The following is a 20655-nucleotide window of genomic DNA, read 5'->3' as shown; positions in this document are numbered from 1 at the left end:
CAAGGTCATCCACTGCATCCTGGGCCGTAGCAAGTGTCCTGCCTTTGTTCTGCCACTGGACTTTGATGACTCAGGAGAGAGAGAGAGGCTGAGGACTTTGCCCATCTCTGCCTCACTTGGATCTAATTCACGCGCAAGTCAAGATATCACCTGTGATGTCAATGGTCTTCTTAGAAAACAAAAGATAGGGGCAGCTAGGTGGTGCAGTGGATAGAGAACTGGCCTTGGAGTCAGGAGGACCTGAATTCAAATCGACCTCAGACACATAACACTTACTAGCTGTGTGACTGTGGGCAAGTCATTTAACCCCAATTGTCTCACAAAAAAAAAAACAAAAGGATGAACAACACAGCTCCACCTCTCCTCTGACATTGACATCATGACAGAGCAGGCCCTCTCCACCTAATACCTGGACTGCTTTAACAGCCGGCCAACTGTTCTACCTGCCTCAGATTCTCCCCATTCCAGGCCCTGCTCCATCAAGCTATCAAAATTATCTTCCTAAAGTTACATATCATCTTCAGGATCAAACATAAAATGCTCAGTTTTGGCTTTTAAAGTCCTTCACAACCTAGCCTCCGCGAAGGCTGGCCTCCTTGTGTAGGTCCTAGCCCAAAACTCTTCCTCTCCATTCCTGTGCATTTTCACTGGTTGACTCCATTTCTTGAATTCTCTCCCTCCCTATTCCTGCCTTTGGACCTCCTTCAAGTCTAAGCTCTCTGAAACTGTCTCCACTTTACCCTGTCTATAACTTGTCTGTATACAGTTGACAAGTATGTCGCCTCCTCTCGTTGGATTCTGAATTCCTTGAGGACAAGGATTCTTTTTCTTTTTTTTTGTATTCCTGGTAGTTCATACAGGGTCTGGCACTGGCACATAGCAGGTGCTTAATAAATGCATGCTGATAACCTGACCTGATTACAGATACTGTATATGTCATTAGTGAAGTCAGGGAACTGTGGGAAGCAAAAACAGGCCATCAGAATGAGTATGTAAATTTTATTGCTTATTTTAAAAATAACAAAAACTATACTGATAATCTGCCAAATCACCAGTGTCTAAAATGGACTTCTTGAGATTAGAAGGTTGTGATCAAGAGATTTTACCTATCACACATACAATTTTTTTTTTTTGGTGAGGCAATTGGGGTTAAGTGACTTGTCTAGGGTCACACAGATAGCATCGAGTGTCTGAGGCCAGATTTGAACTCAGGTCCTTCTGACTCCACGGCTGCATACATTCAAATTTTTAAAATCACAATTTGTATATAGTCTCTCCAAGAAGAGTCAACTGCCAAGATACATTAAACTATGCTACTTCACTATATTTTGTCATACAGCAAATTATATCTTTTGGTTGTCTTAATGTTACTTGTATTAGGTCAATATTCAATCTCAAGTAATAAATAACATCTCCTGAATTCACTCTATCATTAGGTTAGGCTGCTTCTATATGAGCTAGTTTGGGATTGTGGGAAGGTTGAGAGAATTCAGTTCCAAGAAAATAAAGGCTTTTCTTAATAGCATAAAGGATACAAGTTTCAGGTGTAGAATTCTAAGTTAGACACAGCTCAAAGATATAGATTCAAGTCAAATGCAATGGACAGCATGGCTCTCCTTGCCTCCCCAGACTTCCAAGAATGGCGACATCCACAGGTGCCCACACATCTAGTCTGAGAGGGGCCTTACTTATTCTCCCTGCTGGGTGGTGGGCCAAATCACCACTGCAACCTTGTCCTGGGTCATATTCCCAGCCTCTAACTACATCATAAGACCTACAGCCTTCATCATAAGACCTACAGCCTTCATCTACTATAGGAGGAATAATTGTACATTTTTTCATCCTCAAAGAACTCTGCTTTCCCTAAATTCTAAATCAAGAGTCTTTTATTAATATCTTTATGTGTAAGTAAAATGTACTAAAGATATTATTTCTTTAGATATGGAATTATTTCTTTAGAATACAGAAGATCTGAGTTCAAAATGACATGCAATACTTCAAATCGAAATAGACAAGAACCACCTATATACTTTATGAAGAACAGATTTTTATTTTCTGAGTAGCTTAAATAATGAAATTCCTTCTTAATTTGCTCTTACCCGACTGAGATATATCATCCAATCTGGTCTACATTGAGAAACCATATCATATGGAGTTGTTAGATAGATAAGATGAAGGTAGCTTTCAAGCACAAGTCCTTCAAGGCCTTTCTTTAAGTCTTTGTATAGAATGCTACAATAAGCCAAGTCTAAAGTCCCTAAAAAGAAAGGGATTATAGATATCTTTTATTTTTCATGATCTCAACAGAAAAATGTGATAAATTTTAAAGTTTTATGCAAGTTTAAATATATAATCATCAAGTTTCACCTAAGCAATAAATCCACTTAAGCAATGTAAAACTTTTCATTTTTGTAGAAGCTGATGAGAGCGATTTTTTTTTCTGTCAAATTCCAGGTGTAGGAACCAATGTCTTTTATGTTCCCGACCCCTAATTCATAACATGGTGAACCACTCTGATGACAATGCTAGGAAGTACCCTGAGCTGTATCATAGTGCCCTAACCCTGGAATTCTACAGAACACGGCTTTAAAGTGGATGTTTTAAAAGAAATCTCAGCTCTGTCTTTACATCAGGATCTAACCATATCCCAAACATATAAAAAATGACTCAAATTTCTAAGAACAAGAGCCATTCCCCAATAGATAAATGATCAAAGGATGTGAACAGGCAGTTTTCTAAGGAAGACACCCAAGCTATCATCAGCCATATAAACAAATACTCTAAATCACTAAGAAACATAGAAATAAAAATTAAAGCAACATTGAGGTACCACATTTATCAGATTAGTAAAAATGACAACTGTTAGAAGGGCTGTAGAAAATAGGCATATTCATATATCATTAGAGGAGCTGTGAATTGGTCCAGGCATTCTGAAAGTAATTTGGAACAGTAAAGCCACCAAACTAGGCATATTCTTTAACCCAGGTATACCACTAGTAGGTCTATACTGCTATAGAATAGTAGTATATTCTACTATATACAGGGATGAAAGTGAGAGGAAAAGAAGCAGAAGAACAAAAATCACTTATAGAAGTTCTTTTTGTAGTAGTAAAGAGCTGGAAAGGAAGGGGCTGCCCACCTACTGGGGAAATGAACAAATTATGGTACACAAATATAATCCACCATAAGAAATGTTAAAATAGGAATTTTCAGAGCAAAGTGGAAAGGCTACTAATAAATGATGCAGAGCGAAGTGAGAGAACCAGAAGATTAATACAAAGACAGCAATGTTAGAAAGAAAAACAACTTCAACAGACTTTAGAGGTCTGATCGATGTAAAGAAAAACCATGATGCCAGAGGACCAAAGATTAAGCATATTACCCATATCCTGGCAGACAGGGGATGGATTCAAAACCTAGAATAAGAAATACATATTGGACATGGCCAATGGAGAAACTCTGCTAGACTATACATATCTGTTGCAAGGGTTTCCTTTTCCTTTCCTCCCTTCTTTCTTTTTGAACATTTGGGAAGGCAAGAAATGAAGGGGAAAGAAAATAAATTATATTTTTAAAAAATATAATAGAAAAAGACACTTGAGTCTGAATTTTTTTCTCCCCACTAATAATCTCCCATCTGGAAGCAAATAAAAAATCATTCCAGTCAGTTTCCTCAGTGCTCAAAGAAGTAAGATAAATATGAGTGCAATATCCTACTCAGATACAAGAGTCCCAGAAGGCCCTTTACAGGCTTTCACTAACCACTATACTGTTTAAAATACTTATTTTTATTTTATTTTCAAGACACATTAGTAACTATAATACAATATACAATAATAGACAATATTCAACTTCAAACCAATAAAATTTTAAAAATTCTACTTCCTTAAAAATTATAACTTTTTAATAACTAAAAAGTTAAAAAAAACCCAACCAAATGAACAGCCTGTCCTGTAAGCAAGATTAACATAAATATGGAAATACTTCAAAAATTAACACAGCAAATTTGAAACGCACATTAGTAATGTACTTCATCCAAGTTCCTTACCTTTTAAAGAGGCCTGCCCCAACTTAGTGATCTGCAAACCACACCGGGACTCTTCTCCATTCTTACAAACACTTTGTCTTTGAAGCAGTCCTTTTTCTATTAAGCTTTCCAGTGCTTTCTGAGATATTTCCCAAAGGCTTTTTTCTTCAGATAACCTCTTTTGCTGAATGCCAAAAAATGTACCACACATAAAGTCATATATAGCTTCAAGGTTTCTTGCTATCTGAAAAAATTTGGAAATTAAATGAATAATTAACATCACAACATCAACATGCAAAGGTAGAATACACATTATTCATGAGTATGACAAGTAGCTATAAGCTACGTGGACAAGAAACTTGCATAAGACAGATGAAGATAGATTTCAAAATATTAAAACAAAAGAAAAATGAAAACATCCTGTTGGAAGAAAATATTCATCAAGCTTGGTCTTATTAACTTTATAACAGGATCTTCAAAGGGAAGTAACATGATCTAACAGGAAGAAGGCTGGTCTTAGACTCAGTAAGACCTAGGTACAAGTCCTATTTCCAATACATACTAGCTGTATGGTCATGGACAAGTTACTCAGTTTCTGTTTAGTCAACCCTCTTAAGATTATTAATTACAGTTTAGGTGCCAGTGTGTATTAATGGAGGGAATTTCCACACCAGGAACTTCCCACAACCTCCTGTATCCTCCCAAAAGCAACAAAATAAAATAAAACAAAACCCGAAATCCTTTTCAGTTGCTAGGAACAGTTCTGGTCATTCTACTCTACTTTCCCATTGACACAATGGCTCTAATTATTTTCATAAATCCACCTTTGATAAATTTTGCTTAAAATCATTCATACAAAACAGGTATAAGCAACTTGTTACTACTGGTACTGCAAGTAATTGTTGGTTGTATTTTTATCACTTTTAAACTCCACCCCACCTCCCACCCTCATACTTCTCATTCTGATCTTCCTCTTTCTACCACTTAATCTCTTCACTAAGACTTAATCCTACCATTAAACATCCATAATGTTTAGATCTTAATCAGATCTATTGTAGGCCTGGTCATATCTACCACTACATTTTAGTTCAGGTTTGAGACTGGAATGAAATGAGACACTGGTGGATTAATTAAATCTGGGGTTCTTAAGACCTTAGGTGTGTTGTGAAAGCCTATGGTCCCCTTGTAAGATTATGCTTAGTTTTGCTGGCTAGGTTATCCTTGGTTGTAAGCATTTAACTTTTGCCTTTTATAACACTGTATTACAAGCGCTCCTCTCCTTTGCTGTCAAAGACACCAAGTACTGTGTGATGCTAACTATGACTCCTTCTACTTAACTCTTTATTTCTGGCTGTTTTCTAATATTTTTCTCTTTGACTTAAAATCTCTAGATTTTGGCTATGATGTTCCTAGGAGTTTCGATTTGGTATTTCTTTCAAGAGATGAATAGTGGATTCTTTCTATTTTCCTTCTGCCCTCAGGTTCTAAGAATTCTGAGGGGTTTTTATTTATTACTTATTGAAATATGCAATGTGGACCTGTTTTGGTCAGGATTTTCAGATAATCTGATAATTCAAATTATCTTTCCTTATCCTATTATACAAGTCAGAGATTTGTGACAGAATATTTCTTCCATTTTCTTGCGGCTTTTTTTTTTAAACTTTTGCTTTTGTTTTAATATATCTTATTTTCTTATTGAGTCACTTATTTTCTCTGGCCCATTCCAATTTTGAGAATATTCACTTCTTAGATGAAGTTTTCCTTTTGTTCTAAAGTATCAACTCTTCTTGTGTATTTTTTTAAGAAATTTATATAGTATGACTTCTTGATGATGCCACACTATCCCTCTGTGATCAACACTTCCTTTTGTTAACAAATATTTCCACAACATTTTTGAAAAGATATTTATTGATATTTTTTGCTTTTATATAACCTTCATTTCCAAATATATTCTTTCCTCTACCCTAACCTGCAAGCAGTCCACCGTAACAAAGAATAAAAAAGAAATATGAAAAAAGGAGCAAAACTAATCAATAATTAATCAAGTCAGTCAGCATGTGCAATATTCCATGCCCATGGTCTGCTACCTCAACAAAGAGAGGAAGGAGGTACAATGCCTGATCTCTCCAGGGACAAGGTTAGTCACTATAATTCCAGAGCATTCGACTGGGGCTTTTTGGTTCTTTTCATTTACACGCTTGTTGCTCAGCCTTCAGTGGTTTCCCTGGTTCTAATTTCACTCTGCTTCAGTTGATAAGCCTTCTCATACTTCTCTGAATTCTTCAACTTCATTACTTCTCAGAGTGGAGTAATATTCTATTATATTCATGTACCACAATTTCTTTAGCTATTCCCAATCAACAGACATCTACTAAGTGTCCATCATTTATTATTATTAAGTGTTCCCTTTCACTTTAATAGCAAATTCTAGAAATCTGCCAGGGAATTAAAATCAAATCACTCGCCTATAGTTTCCTCCATTTTCAAACTCCACAGTTTAATAAGGAATGAAAAAAAAATGGATAAATACCAGCACTCAATGGGAAAGGATTTCCACATCAAAATTTTGAATTAGTTGGTAAAAAAAATTCACATATATACCTTTAGCCCAATCAATGACAGGAGCAAACTTTGGATTCCTTTTGTGATTTCTTGCCCAAGACGGCTATAACAGTTCTCCAGAGGACTGTTTACTAAATCCAGTACCTATAAAATGAAACTACATTACACTTAGTGTTAATTTAATTTTATCATAGAAATTACAGTTCTAGCTAAGAAATTCTAGTGTTACTCTTTTTTTTTCAAGGAAAGCAAAAAAGTATTTGATATCCATGAATTTTTGATAAATACCATATGAAATCAAATGTAACTAAATATTTATGAATCTCAAAAGTAGAATCTCATAACTTGTTTATAGAGCAGGTAAAAATAATAAAAATAAAAATAATCTACCATGGTTGGTATAAAGAAAACATTAGTAAATACTAACTTGAGTTTTTCTAAAATAGAAAAATTCGAAAAGATATTGGATCAGGATCTCAACACCTAAGAATTCTCTACATGGAAGGAAAATGGTCTACATTACCAGGTACTTGTCTTTTTCTTGTAATATGAGGACACTTTCACCAACGGTATCTATCCCAGCTCGACCAGCTCTGCCAATCATCTGTTGGTACTGATTCCTCTTTAAAAACTGCGTTGCAATATAAGGTGCTCTCAAGATCACTCTATGGAGTCAGACAAATGCATTGCTCTATAATTTTCACCTGCCATTAATAGTACTATTTCGGTTTTATTTCTTGTTTTTTGCATGCTAGCCATCCTTCCAATATACTATCCAATGAAGGAGCAACAAGGAACATCGATTAGGTAAAACTGACAAAGCAACTACGTCTGACTGCAGAGCAATCTTTCTGCTTTTTAAAGATGCTTACATTCCTCACAAGTCTGTCCAAATTCAAACTGGACATCTGAGTCAAATAGTAAACATCTCACACACACAACCCCACCAGAAAGCATAAGGTAGGGATAAATTTTTAAGCAAAGAAGAGAAACTATTATAAAAAATGAAACAGATCATTGCATTCCATGAAATTAAAAGGCTTTTTATATATGAACAAAATTAATGAAACTAAGTGAAAGAAAGTAGATGACTGGGGAAAATCTTCATATTAAATATCTCTGATAATGGTATGATATAAAAGATGTATAGACAACCAACAGCAATATGTAAATAAAAAATACTCTCCTTTAAATAAGTGGTCAAAGAATATGAATAAATTATTCTCCAAAAAAGAACTGCAAACCATTAATAAACATAATTATGCTCCAAATCACTAATAATGAATTTTAGGTACGAGACCTATGATTTCAGTGGTCTAGGGAATGATGAGTAAACTTCCTCTACTAATGCAGGTCAGCACCGATTCTAGAATAGAAGGTCACACAGCTGTTAAGTGTCAGGGGTGGGACTTGAACTCAGAGCTTTGGAAGACCTGGGTTCAAGTACTGTCTCTGACATATAGTGGCTATGGGTCCCTAGACAAAGCTATTTAACCACTCGGTGCCGTAGGCAACTCTCTAAGACTATTAAGTTGCAGAGATGGTGCCAACCTGCACTGATAGAATGAGTTACTTCACTAGAAGCTCCCTTCCCTCTGCCAATGGAAAGACAGATTGAAATCCCTATACTTAGCCCTAATAATCAGCATTCATACAGTACTTTAAGGTTTGAAAAGAGCATTATATAATTTTTTTCTTTTGATGCATTAAAAAAATGCAAATCAAATAACTCTGATGTTTTACCTCGAATCCAATCCAACAAACTGGCAAATCTGGGAACAGCCAATGTTAGCAGGGTTGTAGAAGAAAAGGCTTATGTTACTAGTAGAACTACAAACTAGTCCACTCATTCTGGAAAACAATTTGGAACTCTACAAAAATTGTGACTAAAATCTCTATATCTTTGGACCTAGAGATTCCACGAAAGAGATATAACCTCCAAAAGGTCAATGACAAAGAAGACAACCAAAATATTTATAACAGTATTTTTTTATGGTGGCAAAGAACAGGAAACAAAGAACAGGAAACAGGAAATATATCCACTGATTGGGGAATGGCTAAATAAACTAGCACATAAACGTAATGGAAGATTATATTCTTCAAAAAACTAATATAAAGTACGTAAAATCAGGAAAACAATGCATACAATAACAATGAAAATGGAATGAACAACAAAAGCAGGGGAGTCAAACCACTGAAACAGATAATCCTGCATACTGACTTAAAAAACCACAAACTAACATTATTTATGTTGTATTTTTATTTTTTTTAAAACATTCCCAAATACATTTTAATTGGGAGTTTTGTAGGCTGAGTTTGACACCTCTGAACAAAAGAATAGAAACTAAATACTCTGAAATTACGATGACCACGCTTTCCTCAAAAGAAGTGGGATCAGAAAATATCTCTCAGTCTTTCTCTGCAGAAGTGAGAGCATGTGGGTATGGAACATTAGATACAATGTCAGATTTTTTTCCAATGTTTGTTACTTTAGCTGAGCTGCTTTTTTCCTTTTATTTCGGAATTATAAAGGATGGTTCTCTAGGAGTAATAGGGGAAAGTAATAGGAAAAGGTTAAGTGGGAAATGTAGGCAATGTACAAATACTATAAATAAAATGGATTGTAAAAAATTTTAAGTATGAGCCTTCATTTTAGTTAAATATTATATCTTAAGTTTACTTCAACAAATGATCAAGTCAAAAAAATATTGTATTTTAATATTAAATCACATATATAAAAGACACCACCTAGAAAAGACTAGTCAACAAACACTTTCACTAACCTTCGTGCTGGTAGGTTCACTCCAGCCGCTAAGGTCGAAGTGCAAGTCAGAAGGCAAAGGACCCCGGTGGAATAAGCTTCCTCTAAAATTTTCCTTTCATCATTAGTGAGACCACTGTGGTGATAAGCAACTCCAAAGGGAATGGTGCGCTTGAGAACAGGACACAGGCTGCCATTACTGACATTCTTCAAGTTTTTAAGGAAATCACATTTTTCTTTTTCCCTGTGTTTTAGATAGTCCCTACAAAAAAAATCTGTTAGAAACGTAAAACTTTGATTTCACCAGGCACCATCTCTTCTACTACACACACTTTCATCCGAGCCAGGGAAAACAGCTGAATGATGATCTAGCCATTTGACCACGAGGTCCTGCAGTCTTGATCTTCTGCTTTCTGGCACTCAGCCCAGCGCCTACCACAAAGCAGGCACTTACTATGTGTCTACTGACTGACTGACTGACGGACAAATGCAAAGTGTTTTTTAGAAACCTAGTTCTGATCAAAGACTTAGGGTTGAAAGGGATCTCAACGTGGTCCAACCCTCTCATTTCACAGATGAAGAAAGGGAGGACCAGAAAGGTCACGCGATCTGGCCGAGGCCACACAGGCAGTGAGAGGGACAGAATCTGACTTCTAGTGATGATAGTAGTTTTTTGGGCATTATTGATACAGCTTTATCAAATCTTAAATCTTCACATAGTGGTATTTTGCTTAAGATGTTACCACAAACATTCCAAAATAAATGAATACACATATATTTTAGAATCATATACTATGTCATACAGACTAGATGACTACACAGACTACCCTCCCGCCTCTCTACTCCAGAAGGGAGCAAAAAACAAAGTTAAACTTCTCTTCTTTGTGTCAAAGCCACTGCCCCTGAGCACCAGTCACCACAAGCAAAGACCCCAAAACACAACACTTCCTGACACTTGTATGTATCATCTACAACCACATGTACATCTGAAGGCACAGGATGTTCTTAATCAGTGTTATGATAAAGGCACACTTATCAGTACATTTTCACAATTTGCACACAGTAAATTCTCTCCTCTTTCCCAATAACAAGTTATGACATAATGAAAGAGTATGGTGGCCTGTAAAGAGAGAAGCCAGACAGATGCTGAAGCCACCTTACAATATGGACTACTATGATACTCAAAAGGCAAAAAGCATAGGAAGGGCACTAAGCTCAAAAGAGAAAATGGACTATTACTCAACTTAAGTGGCATGGATTAAAAGAACACTGCTCCATTTGCCCTATATGAAATCCAGGTTAAGAAAGGTATCTATGCAATCAAAATTAGGATAGCTGTAGTACAATGACTTCCAGGTCACTCTTCTTCCTTTCTCCAGGAGTTCACCTGGCTCGCCATCTTCTTTTTTTAACTCCCGTACTAGAAGATTTTGATATATGCGCAGATGCTCCCTTAAACTTCCTCGTTTCCCATCTCCTCGACATCTTTACGTGCTGTATCTTTACTACACCTCAACCACCCATATGGATGGTCATGGACCAGATGTCGGCCTTAACGCAAACGTTCCACTTCCCTAATCAGAAACGCGGACATTACTCTATCTGATCACAATCACCTGATTTCACCTCTCCTGAGGTGTCATCCCTCCTACACACCTGTTCACTCTTATTAAGACTTCCACATTCCTTCCATCCCTTATAATTTCTCAGGTCATTAATTCTACTCTGACCAATCTCAACTTTCTCCAACCTTAGGTTAATAGTCTGTCATTTCAACTCTGCCCTTACCCCTGCTCATGAACGGCTTCTTCCTTTCTCTTAGCACTGCTCTTCTCTTGACATACTCAAACCCGGATTACTCCCGCTATCCACTTCCTCTGCTCCTAGTCTACAAGTGCTGAACGAAGCTGGAGGAAATCTCACAAAACACTGACTGGTACTTTACAAATTCATGTTATCCAAACTCAACTGGGACCTTGAGACAGTACGGCAGTCCTTTTATTCCTCCCTGAATGATTCTCTATCATTCTCCAGAGAAGCTATTCCAAATCTTTGGATCATTCCTGAATGAAGTTCCCCAAACCTTCCCTTCCTCTCCTCTCTCAGCAGAGGACTTTGCTCTTACTTTATTGAAAAGATTTAGGCCATCTTCTTCTCCCACAGTCTCAAACAAAGAAGTGACCCTTCTCCTATATGGGGACTTGACCCCATCCCCTCCATTTTTTCCAGCAGATTGTGTCCTCGATCATCTCCTCTCTGTTCAATATCTTCCTGTCAATTCTTTCCCTACTGCTTTAAAACAACCCCAAGATTCTCTTCTGACCTCCTGAATCAACTGAAATTGCCCTCTTCAACATTAACTGGCAAATCGAACGTTCTCTTCTCAATCCTCATTCCTCTTGAACTCTCTGCAACCACTTGGTACTGCTGATCACCCTCCTTCTCTTTGATCTTCTCTTCTCTTTAGGTTTTCATGACACTTCCTCCTACTGGTTCTCTCCTACCTGTTGGACAGCTCCTTCTTGGTTTCCTTTGCTGTATCTGCCTCCAGGGGGACGAGTGACTCCCAAGGCTCTATCCTAGGCCCTCTCTGCTTTCCCCTTCATACGTTCTACTTGTTGATCTCATCAGCTCCCAAGGATTCAATTATTATCTCTATGTTGATGATTCTCAGATCCACTTCTCTGGCCCTAACCCCCAAATCCATATCTGACCATGGCCATTTTCAATAAACTCGAGCACCTCCCTATCACATCTAGGATCAAATATAAAACCCTGTTTGGCTTTAAATCCCCTCATAACCTCACCCCTACTTCTCCTACCTCTGAGCCACCAAACACTGCCATGTCACTTTATAATAACAACATATAAACAACATTAATATAATATGCTAATATTAACATATTATTATAATCCTATTCAATTAAACCTGTTTGTACATAGTTGTTTGTAGGCTGTCTCTCCTATTAGTAGGTGCTTAATAAATACTCGCTGCCTTGATTTGACTACTGGACATCTAGGACTGGATGTCCATCTTAAACTCAACATGTCCAGAACTGAACTTATTCTATCCCCCCCCCCCAAATCCTCCCCTCTTCCCAGCTTCACTTTTACAATCAAAGGTAGCACCCATCCTCCCCATCTGCCAGGCAGGTGTCATCTTTAACACCTCATTCTCATTTCCCACAGCCAGTCAGTTACAAAAGCCTGTATATTCTGTCGTAGTAACACATCTCATTCTCACTCCCTTCTCTCTCTGACAGAGCCACTCTCTGGTTCAGGCCCTCATCACTTCTCCCTGGACTTCTGCAGCAGCCTGAGAGCGGGTCTGCCTGACACGAACCCGCCCACTTCCGTTCCTCTTCCAATCAGCTGTCAAAGCAATCTTCTTAACTGCAGGTCTACGCTACCCTTCTACTCAATATTTCCAGTGGCTCCCTTCATCTGGATCAAATATGAAACTCTTTTTAGCATTCAAAGTACTTCATAACCTGGTTCCCTCCTACTTTTCCATTCTTCTTACATCTTCCTCTCCCTTTAATAAATGCTTGCTGACGTCGTGACTGGTCATTTTCATAGATACTACAGCCACACATATAATGTCCATGAAAATCACTTAACATGCATGTATACTGATGTATTTTCAATTGCGCGTTAGCTAGGATCAATTGTAGTTATTTTCACTCTTCAGTAACCAAGTCTTGTGTTCTTTGTGCCCCTCAGTGACTTTCACATGAGCGCAGAAATACTTCCTTCAGCACTTCAAATATTCATGATTTCAATGATCCTGGCACGCTCCTCAATGACACAGTTTCAAAAGCTGAAAAAATTACTCACTGCCTGGTGAGGATGCCCTCTGAAATACAGTTTATTCACTGGCCCAGTTGCTTTGTCAGGCCCATACTCAGAGACTTCCCACCTTGCTAGAACCTTCTGGTAAACACGCTTAGCTGACACAACCTTTAAGAATTCAGGCTCATGGGGGCAGCGAGGTGGTGCAGCAGATAGAGCACTGGCCCTGAAGTCAGGAGGACCTGGGTTCAGATCTGGCCTCAGACCAAACATTGACACTTCTAGCTGTGTGACCCTGGGCAAGTCACTTAACCCCAACTGCCCCCAAAAATTAAAAGAACTCAGGGTTATCTCTATACCACAATTAGACAATGGAGTGGGACTTTTATGGCAGATGATAAAAAAGCAAATTATTAAAGTTTTTCCAGTTATAAAGTATGATGCTTAAGGCAGAAATACAGGATGTACAGATAGGATTTAACCCTTATATCTCATCTACCTTCTGTCCAGCCACTGCGCTCTCAGATCAGAGTACCTCACGTGGCCCAAATACTTATGTGGCCACAACCATCCTTCCACTTACAACCTGGCCATCTTCTAGTCAGCAGCACTGCTGCACTCTTACCCTCCAACTCAACCCTACCCTGTCCAGTTCTAAAGCCATAATCAAATAAATAATTCGATACTGCTACTGGAAAGGGCATGTTAATCCACTACTCTGAGGCTCCATTCACCTTCATCACACTGACTTTCCAAAACAAAATTCCCTTCCTAGTCAACTTATCAGTTGTTAATATGTGCTGATATCTATTAAAATGCAAGCTCTTTGAGGGTAGGCACTGTTTTTCTTTTAATTTTATATTCTCAGTGTTTGGCACATAGTAATGCTTGATAAAAGCTTCTTCATTCACTCCTAAGGTAAGCATTCTCACAAAATAAAAATGATATAATCTGTGATAGAAATAACATGGGAATATATTTTTAAAAATATTAACATACTCATTCAAAAACTTGCATATCATATCTGCTACATTTTCACAGTTTTTTTTAGTGGGGCAAAAAACCAAGCAGGAGTAATGTGGAATAACTTCAGTCACCAAAGCAACTAAATGATCAGGATCCATCTTTTTGAGATTATCAGAATACTGCAAAACAATAAAAAACAGCCTTAGTTAGTAATAATATCAGCATTGTCATACTCTTTCATCTTTTCCATCTGTGTTAACTGAAGGCTAATAAAACAGAAAAACACCTATACAGTGTACAAATTCCTTCATTTCTCTTAAATTATAATCTACTTGACATAATTAAATTCTTTTAAAAACTATTTCTAAATGGACTTTTTCACAAGAGGAATTAAAGAAAATAGCCAATACTAATTTCAAAACAACACCTTTTGAAAATTCTGAAACCCAATTCAGTGAATATCTATTTTAACATTCTTTAAAACTAACAATAAAATGCAGTCTTCAATACATTTTCACAGACAAGTTTACTTTTTTTATATCAACATCTGCATTAAAGAACACACAATTTCACAATTTACTAAAAATATAAATATCCACTGTTAGATCTCTGATGATCAACATTACCTTGCATGTAAGGAGACGAGAAAAAGTATAGCCTTTCTCTGCTTTGATGTCAACTTCATAGATAGTATCATTTATTTTCAAATATTCTTTTAACTCTATCTGGAATTTTAAAAGTGTAGACATTAATATAACATATAATCATATATGTGTGTATGTATGTATATGTAATACATATACATATATATGTAAACACGTAATCTCATATGTGCCTCACTGGTAAATGGCCATCATTTTATTCATCACTAATCAATGTGATCACACTATCCACAGTGTACATGCCAAACTTCACCTCTCCTTAGGTCTTATCTTCTAGGGTCCATGTTCTTTTTAAAAATTCAATTCATTATTTATTTATTTTAGCATTCATTTTGTTAAAATTTTGAGTTCCAAATGCTCTCCCCTCCAACCCTTCCTGCACCCATTGAGAAGGCAAGCAATATATCAATTACCCGTGTGAAATCATGCAAAACATTTCTATGTTAGTCTTATTACAGAAAAACAGGCAAGAAAAATAAAGACAGCGAAAAAAATTATACTTCAATTTGCACTCAGAATTCATCACCTCTCTGAAGGTAGACATAGGCTCTCGGTTCTGGTAAAGAGGCAGAGTCTCTCCTTGCCAAAGTTAATACTCCAAAGTGCCGCCTTGGCTCCTGTTACTACTAGTAGTTGGACCTCGGTCTTACTCTTTTCCCCTTACCTTCAACATCTCCTAATCTGCTACTATCTCTTTCCCCACTATTTATACAAAAGTTCATTTGTCTCCATCCTTAAAAAAAAGTCTTCATTTAACAAGTGTTTCTTAAGTATTTGCAATATGTCATGTGTTATGCTAAGGCTGGGGAAACAAAGAAAGGCAAAAACACTGTCCCTATCCTCAAGGTGCTCACAGTCTAACAGGGAACAGAGCACATAAATGACTATGTCCATGTACGATACACACCACGTAAATATCAGGCAATCTGAGAGGGAAGGTACTAGCATTGGAGGGGACCAGTAAAGCTCTCGTGCAAAAGGTCAGATCTGAATTGAGATTTGAAGGAGGCCAGGGAAGCCTAGAGCTTCATGAAGACAAGAAGCAACAGCACTCCAATATGGGGAGAGAGCCAGGGAAAGGCGGAGTTCAGAGACGGAGTCTCATGTATGAGGACCAGTAAGCAGGCTGATGTGGCTGGATGACAGGATAGGGAAGCTATAGTATAGTTCAGGACTGTAAAGTATAAGAAACTCGAAAAGACTGTAATGGGCCCAGTTGTGAAGGGATTTAAATGCAGAATAAATAATTTTACATTTAAGGTAACAAAGAGTCAGTGGAATTTGAGTAGGGTGGTGATGTGGTCAGATCTGATCGTTAAGATTACTCCGGCAACTTTTTTCAGTTTTCCCCTCAAAATTTAGGATTACTTTGTTTCGTGTGTGGTGTGTGTGTGTGTGTGTGTGTATGTGTATTTTTGTATGCTATTTACTGTTTACTTATTTCTTTAAATTAATGGGATTACTTGTGGGCAAAAAACTTTTATAAATACAAAATATCTTCAGTAAACAATAGGATCATTATGAACTGTTTTCTGAAAATGGTCAAATTTGATAATGCTCACGTTTATACAAAAATAATATACTGTAGGAAATGTAATCCCATTTATTTTGAATAAGATTTTTTGAATCTGTTTAGATAATGAAAATAGCTAGCTTCTTACCCTTCAGGTACTAATATTAGAGAAAGTTTTGAGAAAAGACCATAATACAACCTATCCCAAAAGTGCAAGTGCTATTTTTAGCTGCTAAAATGTAAAACTGCAATAAGACTTTTGGGATACCATGCATATGCACTAAGTATTGCTTTGAAATAAAAATTAAAAAAAGTCTGAGTAATTTCTTCAAATGTATGTAAGATGATAAGTAAGAGAATTAAATTCAAAACCACATGAAGTCTAAATTTACTTTAGAAAATGCATTACAACTATCTAGGCTTATGTCAAAATATTGTTTTCTTCACACACTGACAAGCTAAATACATCTGCACTAGTTTTCTCCCATAAAACACTCAAAAAAAAATTAAAAGGAAAAGCAGAGTAAAAATAAGTACATACATTGTAACTGAAATGTTACCTCCCCACCCCTCCATCCTCCTGGTAAAGTACTTCATACAAGTGACTAAAAATAAGAACCTATAAGTATTCTCTCTTCCTCAAGTACATCTTTGGTTTCCATAATCAGAGGTTTGACTAAAATCCTATACTGACTGTGGAGTTTCTAAACATCAATAAATAATACCAACCGCAGATTCCTCAACAGACATTCTGATCATACTTGTAAATGTCTATCAGCATGGCCGGATTAAATAAAGGTGATTCCATTGACAGGTAGTTGGAACCTATTTGGGCTCCTAGGACATTTCCTCTCTTCTGGGAGCCCTCAAACAGGAAGTGCCCAATTCACAAAAGGCCACCTTAAAAGGCAAGGAGCTTCCTGGGAAGCTTCCCAGGAAGCTGGGACTCTTTCAGTGATGACCACAATAGAAAATTCTGATCCCAAGCAACGTGAGGGTTCAAGATTGAATTTATAATCCAATGGTGTTGGAATAGAAATGAGAGGACATATGACAATGTCAGAGTAAAGACCACAGGAGAATAGCTCCTAATGGGACAATTCTTTGTTGCCTCCCTTTTCCCTTTATATACGTTACTATATTACCAATACTCAAATCATAACATATGCCAAACTCTAAATGAATATAGTCTTGTTTAATAAAATGAAAACCTTAAACACATACTGGTCTAAATTTACTAGTATAATATTCTGCTTTCAGGAATTCTTGTAGTTCTTCAACATTACTTAACGTTGCACTCATGCCAATGATTTGAGTTGTTTCTGAAAAAAAAATCGAGGGAAAAAAACATTACTCAGTATGTTTAGAAAAATTGTAAAACTGAGTTTAAAGAGATATTCTATGCTGTGCTACCATGTGGCTGATTCCTGAAGAAAGAAACAAAATGTTGGAATGTTTCTATCATATAGATTGAGGTTTGAACATATTCCTTTTGATGAAAAACTACGCATAATGTATTCCTATTTCCTGCTTTTTTAAGCAAATTATATGGAATATAATTTAACTTTTTCCAGGCTCATCATTATAATCAGTTATTGCAACATACATTATTTACAGCTACAACGAATAAAATTAATAATACTTAACAGATACACAGAGCTTAAAGGACTGCAGTGTTTTACATTTATAGTTTCAGAGAGCTTTGTAAATTAATTAACGGTAGCCTTTTCCTGTTATGGTATGTAGAGCAAAGGCAGCCATGAACCCAAGCCCATGCACAGCATGAACTGACATGACTGAATCTGACATAGAGTGCCCACAGTGACAAAGGCCCTCTGACATCAAGTTCCTTGGCCAAGTGAAACACAGATGTCACATGGGTCAAGAACATCTCTCTGAAGGACTACATTGACGCCAGGCATTTCCCTTCACACTCTGAAGGGTTCTATGTAGCCACGCCCTTCTGGAAGGCACAGTGTCCAAACACGGAGCATCTCATTAACACCACAAGGAAGCATAAAAGGGCCATAGCAATGGCAAGAAACTAATGATGGAAGAATAGGTATATCTGACTATATATGTATATTTGTGTGTATATATGTGTTTATGTGTGCATGTATGTGTGTATTGCAAAATGGTTTTAACTTCCTGTTTCTAGGGTAGGTGGCATGGCTTGATTTTAACTCCTTTGGCCTTAGAATCAGCCTATCAATCTTAATTTTCTTTGATTTCCTCTGTTAGATACTGTAACATAAGCAATTTTCACGTACAGCAAACACAGCTTCAGAGAATAACAAACTTTTAAAGTTGTGAAAACTCATTAATGCCACAATAAAGGAACACAACACATACAGGAATCTAAGTATGACTAGCTTTATGTGATTTTCCAAGTGTGTTATTGAATTTGTGAAAGCTAAGTGTGAAGCAAGAAGTGCTGCTATGTTTCCAAATGTGATTTCCTATTATAGTTTTGTAACACTGACCCGCCCCTAATGGTTTCACATTCAGGTCATAATCCTTGTCAAGATTCCTAAGCCTGTGAGATATGATGTGACGAACACAATGAGTTGTCTTCAAAAGTCTGTAACTGAAATAAATGCCTAATTTGGTTTGATGACAGCGAGGAAGAGATAAAGAAGCCAGACTATGAGAAGCGGGCAAGGCGAGAGAAGAACACAGGGCTGGGATTCCTGTATGTGTATGTCTTGATTTCTAATGCAATCTTCTATTCATTTAAAGAACAACCACAATTCACAAAATACTTACTGCTAGTGTAAAGAATTTTGCTAGGGTAATTTCCAGTATAGCTCCTCGGCTTCCTTCACCAATCATGTGCAACTTTGAAGCAAAAAGAAAAGTGTTAAATGTATTTCTGATAAAATGGGGTTTTATAGTATTTACATAAAATGAATGTATAGCCCTAATTTAAAACTCCAGTATGTGCATTATCAGAGGGAAATTAAGAAACTTTAGGGACAACTAGACTTTGGGGATCTTTCCTCAGAAGTTGTTATTATATTCTTTTCAGTCTATGACTTTTTTTAGTGAAATATTCATAGCAACAGGTTTTGTGGTAAGAAAGAACTAACAATAAAGTATGTGCCCACAGACTGGGAAGTGGCTGAACAAACTGCAGTACGTGCACATGATGGAACATCACTGTGCTAGAGCAGGGGTGGGGAACCTGCAGCCTCAAGGCCGCACTCAAGGACCTAGAGGGCCACATGTGGCCTGGAGGCCACAGGTTCCCCACCCCTGGTTTAGAGGAACATGACAAGACTTGTATGATCTGCTACAGCGAAGTAAGCAGAACTAGGAAAACAATGTGCAGAGTTATATAAATTATAGAACTTGAGAGAATAAAACAAAGGCCATCACTGAATAATGAAGGTCCGACTCTGCTCCAAAAAGAACGGGAGAAAACACACCACTCTTCTCTTGTTGGAGGTGGCGTCTACAGGTGTGGAATACTGCATACACTGCATGGTGAGGTCGCTGTGTTAGATGGGTTGGCTTAACTTGTTCTTTGTTACATGCAAGATTCACTGATGGGGGAAGGGGAAAGGAGTGTTAGAAGAAATGCCTTTGATATTTAAAAAAAAGGCATCAGTAAAACTTTTCTTAATAATTTAGATAAAGTCCAGCAAGTAACCAGTACAAATCCAATACAGAGAGGATTATGAATTAAGAATAAAGGCATCTTAAAAATATATGACATAGGGGCAGCTAGGTGGCGCAGTGCATAGAGCTCTGCTCTTGGAGTCAGGAGGACCTGAGTTCAAATCCAGCCTCAGACACTTAACACTTACTAGCTGCGTGTCCCCGGGCAAGTCACTTAACCCTGACTGCCTCACCAAAAAAGCAAAAAAAAAAAAAAATTAAAAACATATATATAATTTGGTATTTCTTTTGTTGTGGTCTGGAGAGATCTATATACAGCTGTGAGGAAATCATTTTTAAAATTACTAACAATGCTTTCTAATAAACTAGGAAAGTATTAACAAACCTCATCTATGACAACTAGACCCAATTCGTTAATTCTTCCATCTTCAATTAATGAATTGATCAGACCATGTCCTTTTTCAATAGTAGCAATATACAAAGATTTTTTTCCTCTTCTTTTAATTGGAGGAAATCTCCCTTTACTTCCAGCATATTCTTCAACATGAAAACCCAGCTCAACTCCGAAACTTGACAAGCTTGAAATCTGTAGCAACAGGTTTCAAAATGTTAATTAAGAAAACTAAGGGCTCATATATAGTCTCACTAAGACACAGACCAAAAATTTGTGGAAACTTAACCTGAAATAAGACAGGTAACATCATCAAAAAATCAACGTGGTAAGTCTCTGCAAGACAAAGAGAAACTTGGA

At 37.0% G+C, this 20655-nt stretch overlaps 1 protein-coding gene across 1 annotated transcript in view; it reads right to left on the bottom strand.

The window, feature by feature from the left end:
• Nucleotides 1–20655, bottom strand: part of HELQ (helicase, POLQ like) — a 45274-nt gene that overhangs the window by 12026 nt on the left and 12593 nt on the right. The window contains 11 exon segments of the mRNA XM_020988343.2: nucleotides 2100–2257; nucleotides 4049–4271; nucleotides 6629–6733; nucleotides 7113–7254; nucleotides 9373–9612; nucleotides 14142–14287; nucleotides 14735–14833; nucleotides 17508–17605; nucleotides 19050–19064; nucleotides 19067–19121; nucleotides 20290–20490. Coding sequence (XP_020844002.1) covers nucleotides 2100–2257; nucleotides 4049–4271; nucleotides 6629–6733; nucleotides 7113–7254; nucleotides 9373–9612; nucleotides 14142–14287; nucleotides 14735–14833; nucleotides 17508–17605; nucleotides 19050–19064; nucleotides 19067–19121; nucleotides 20290–20490 — 1482 coding nt within the window.

The sequence above is a fragment of the Phascolarctos cinereus genome, unplaced genomic scaffold (genome assembly GCF_003287225.1).
Source record: "Phascolarctos cinereus isolate Bilbo 61053 unplaced genomic scaffold, phaCin_HiC Scaffold_9;HRSCAF=440, whole genome shotgun sequence".
Taxonomy (NCBI): Eukaryota; Metazoa; Chordata; class Mammalia; order Diprotodontia; family Phascolarctidae; genus Phascolarctos; species Phascolarctos cinereus.
Note: the sequence above shows the minus strand (reverse complement) of the source record. Positions and strands in the feature narration are given on the sequence as shown.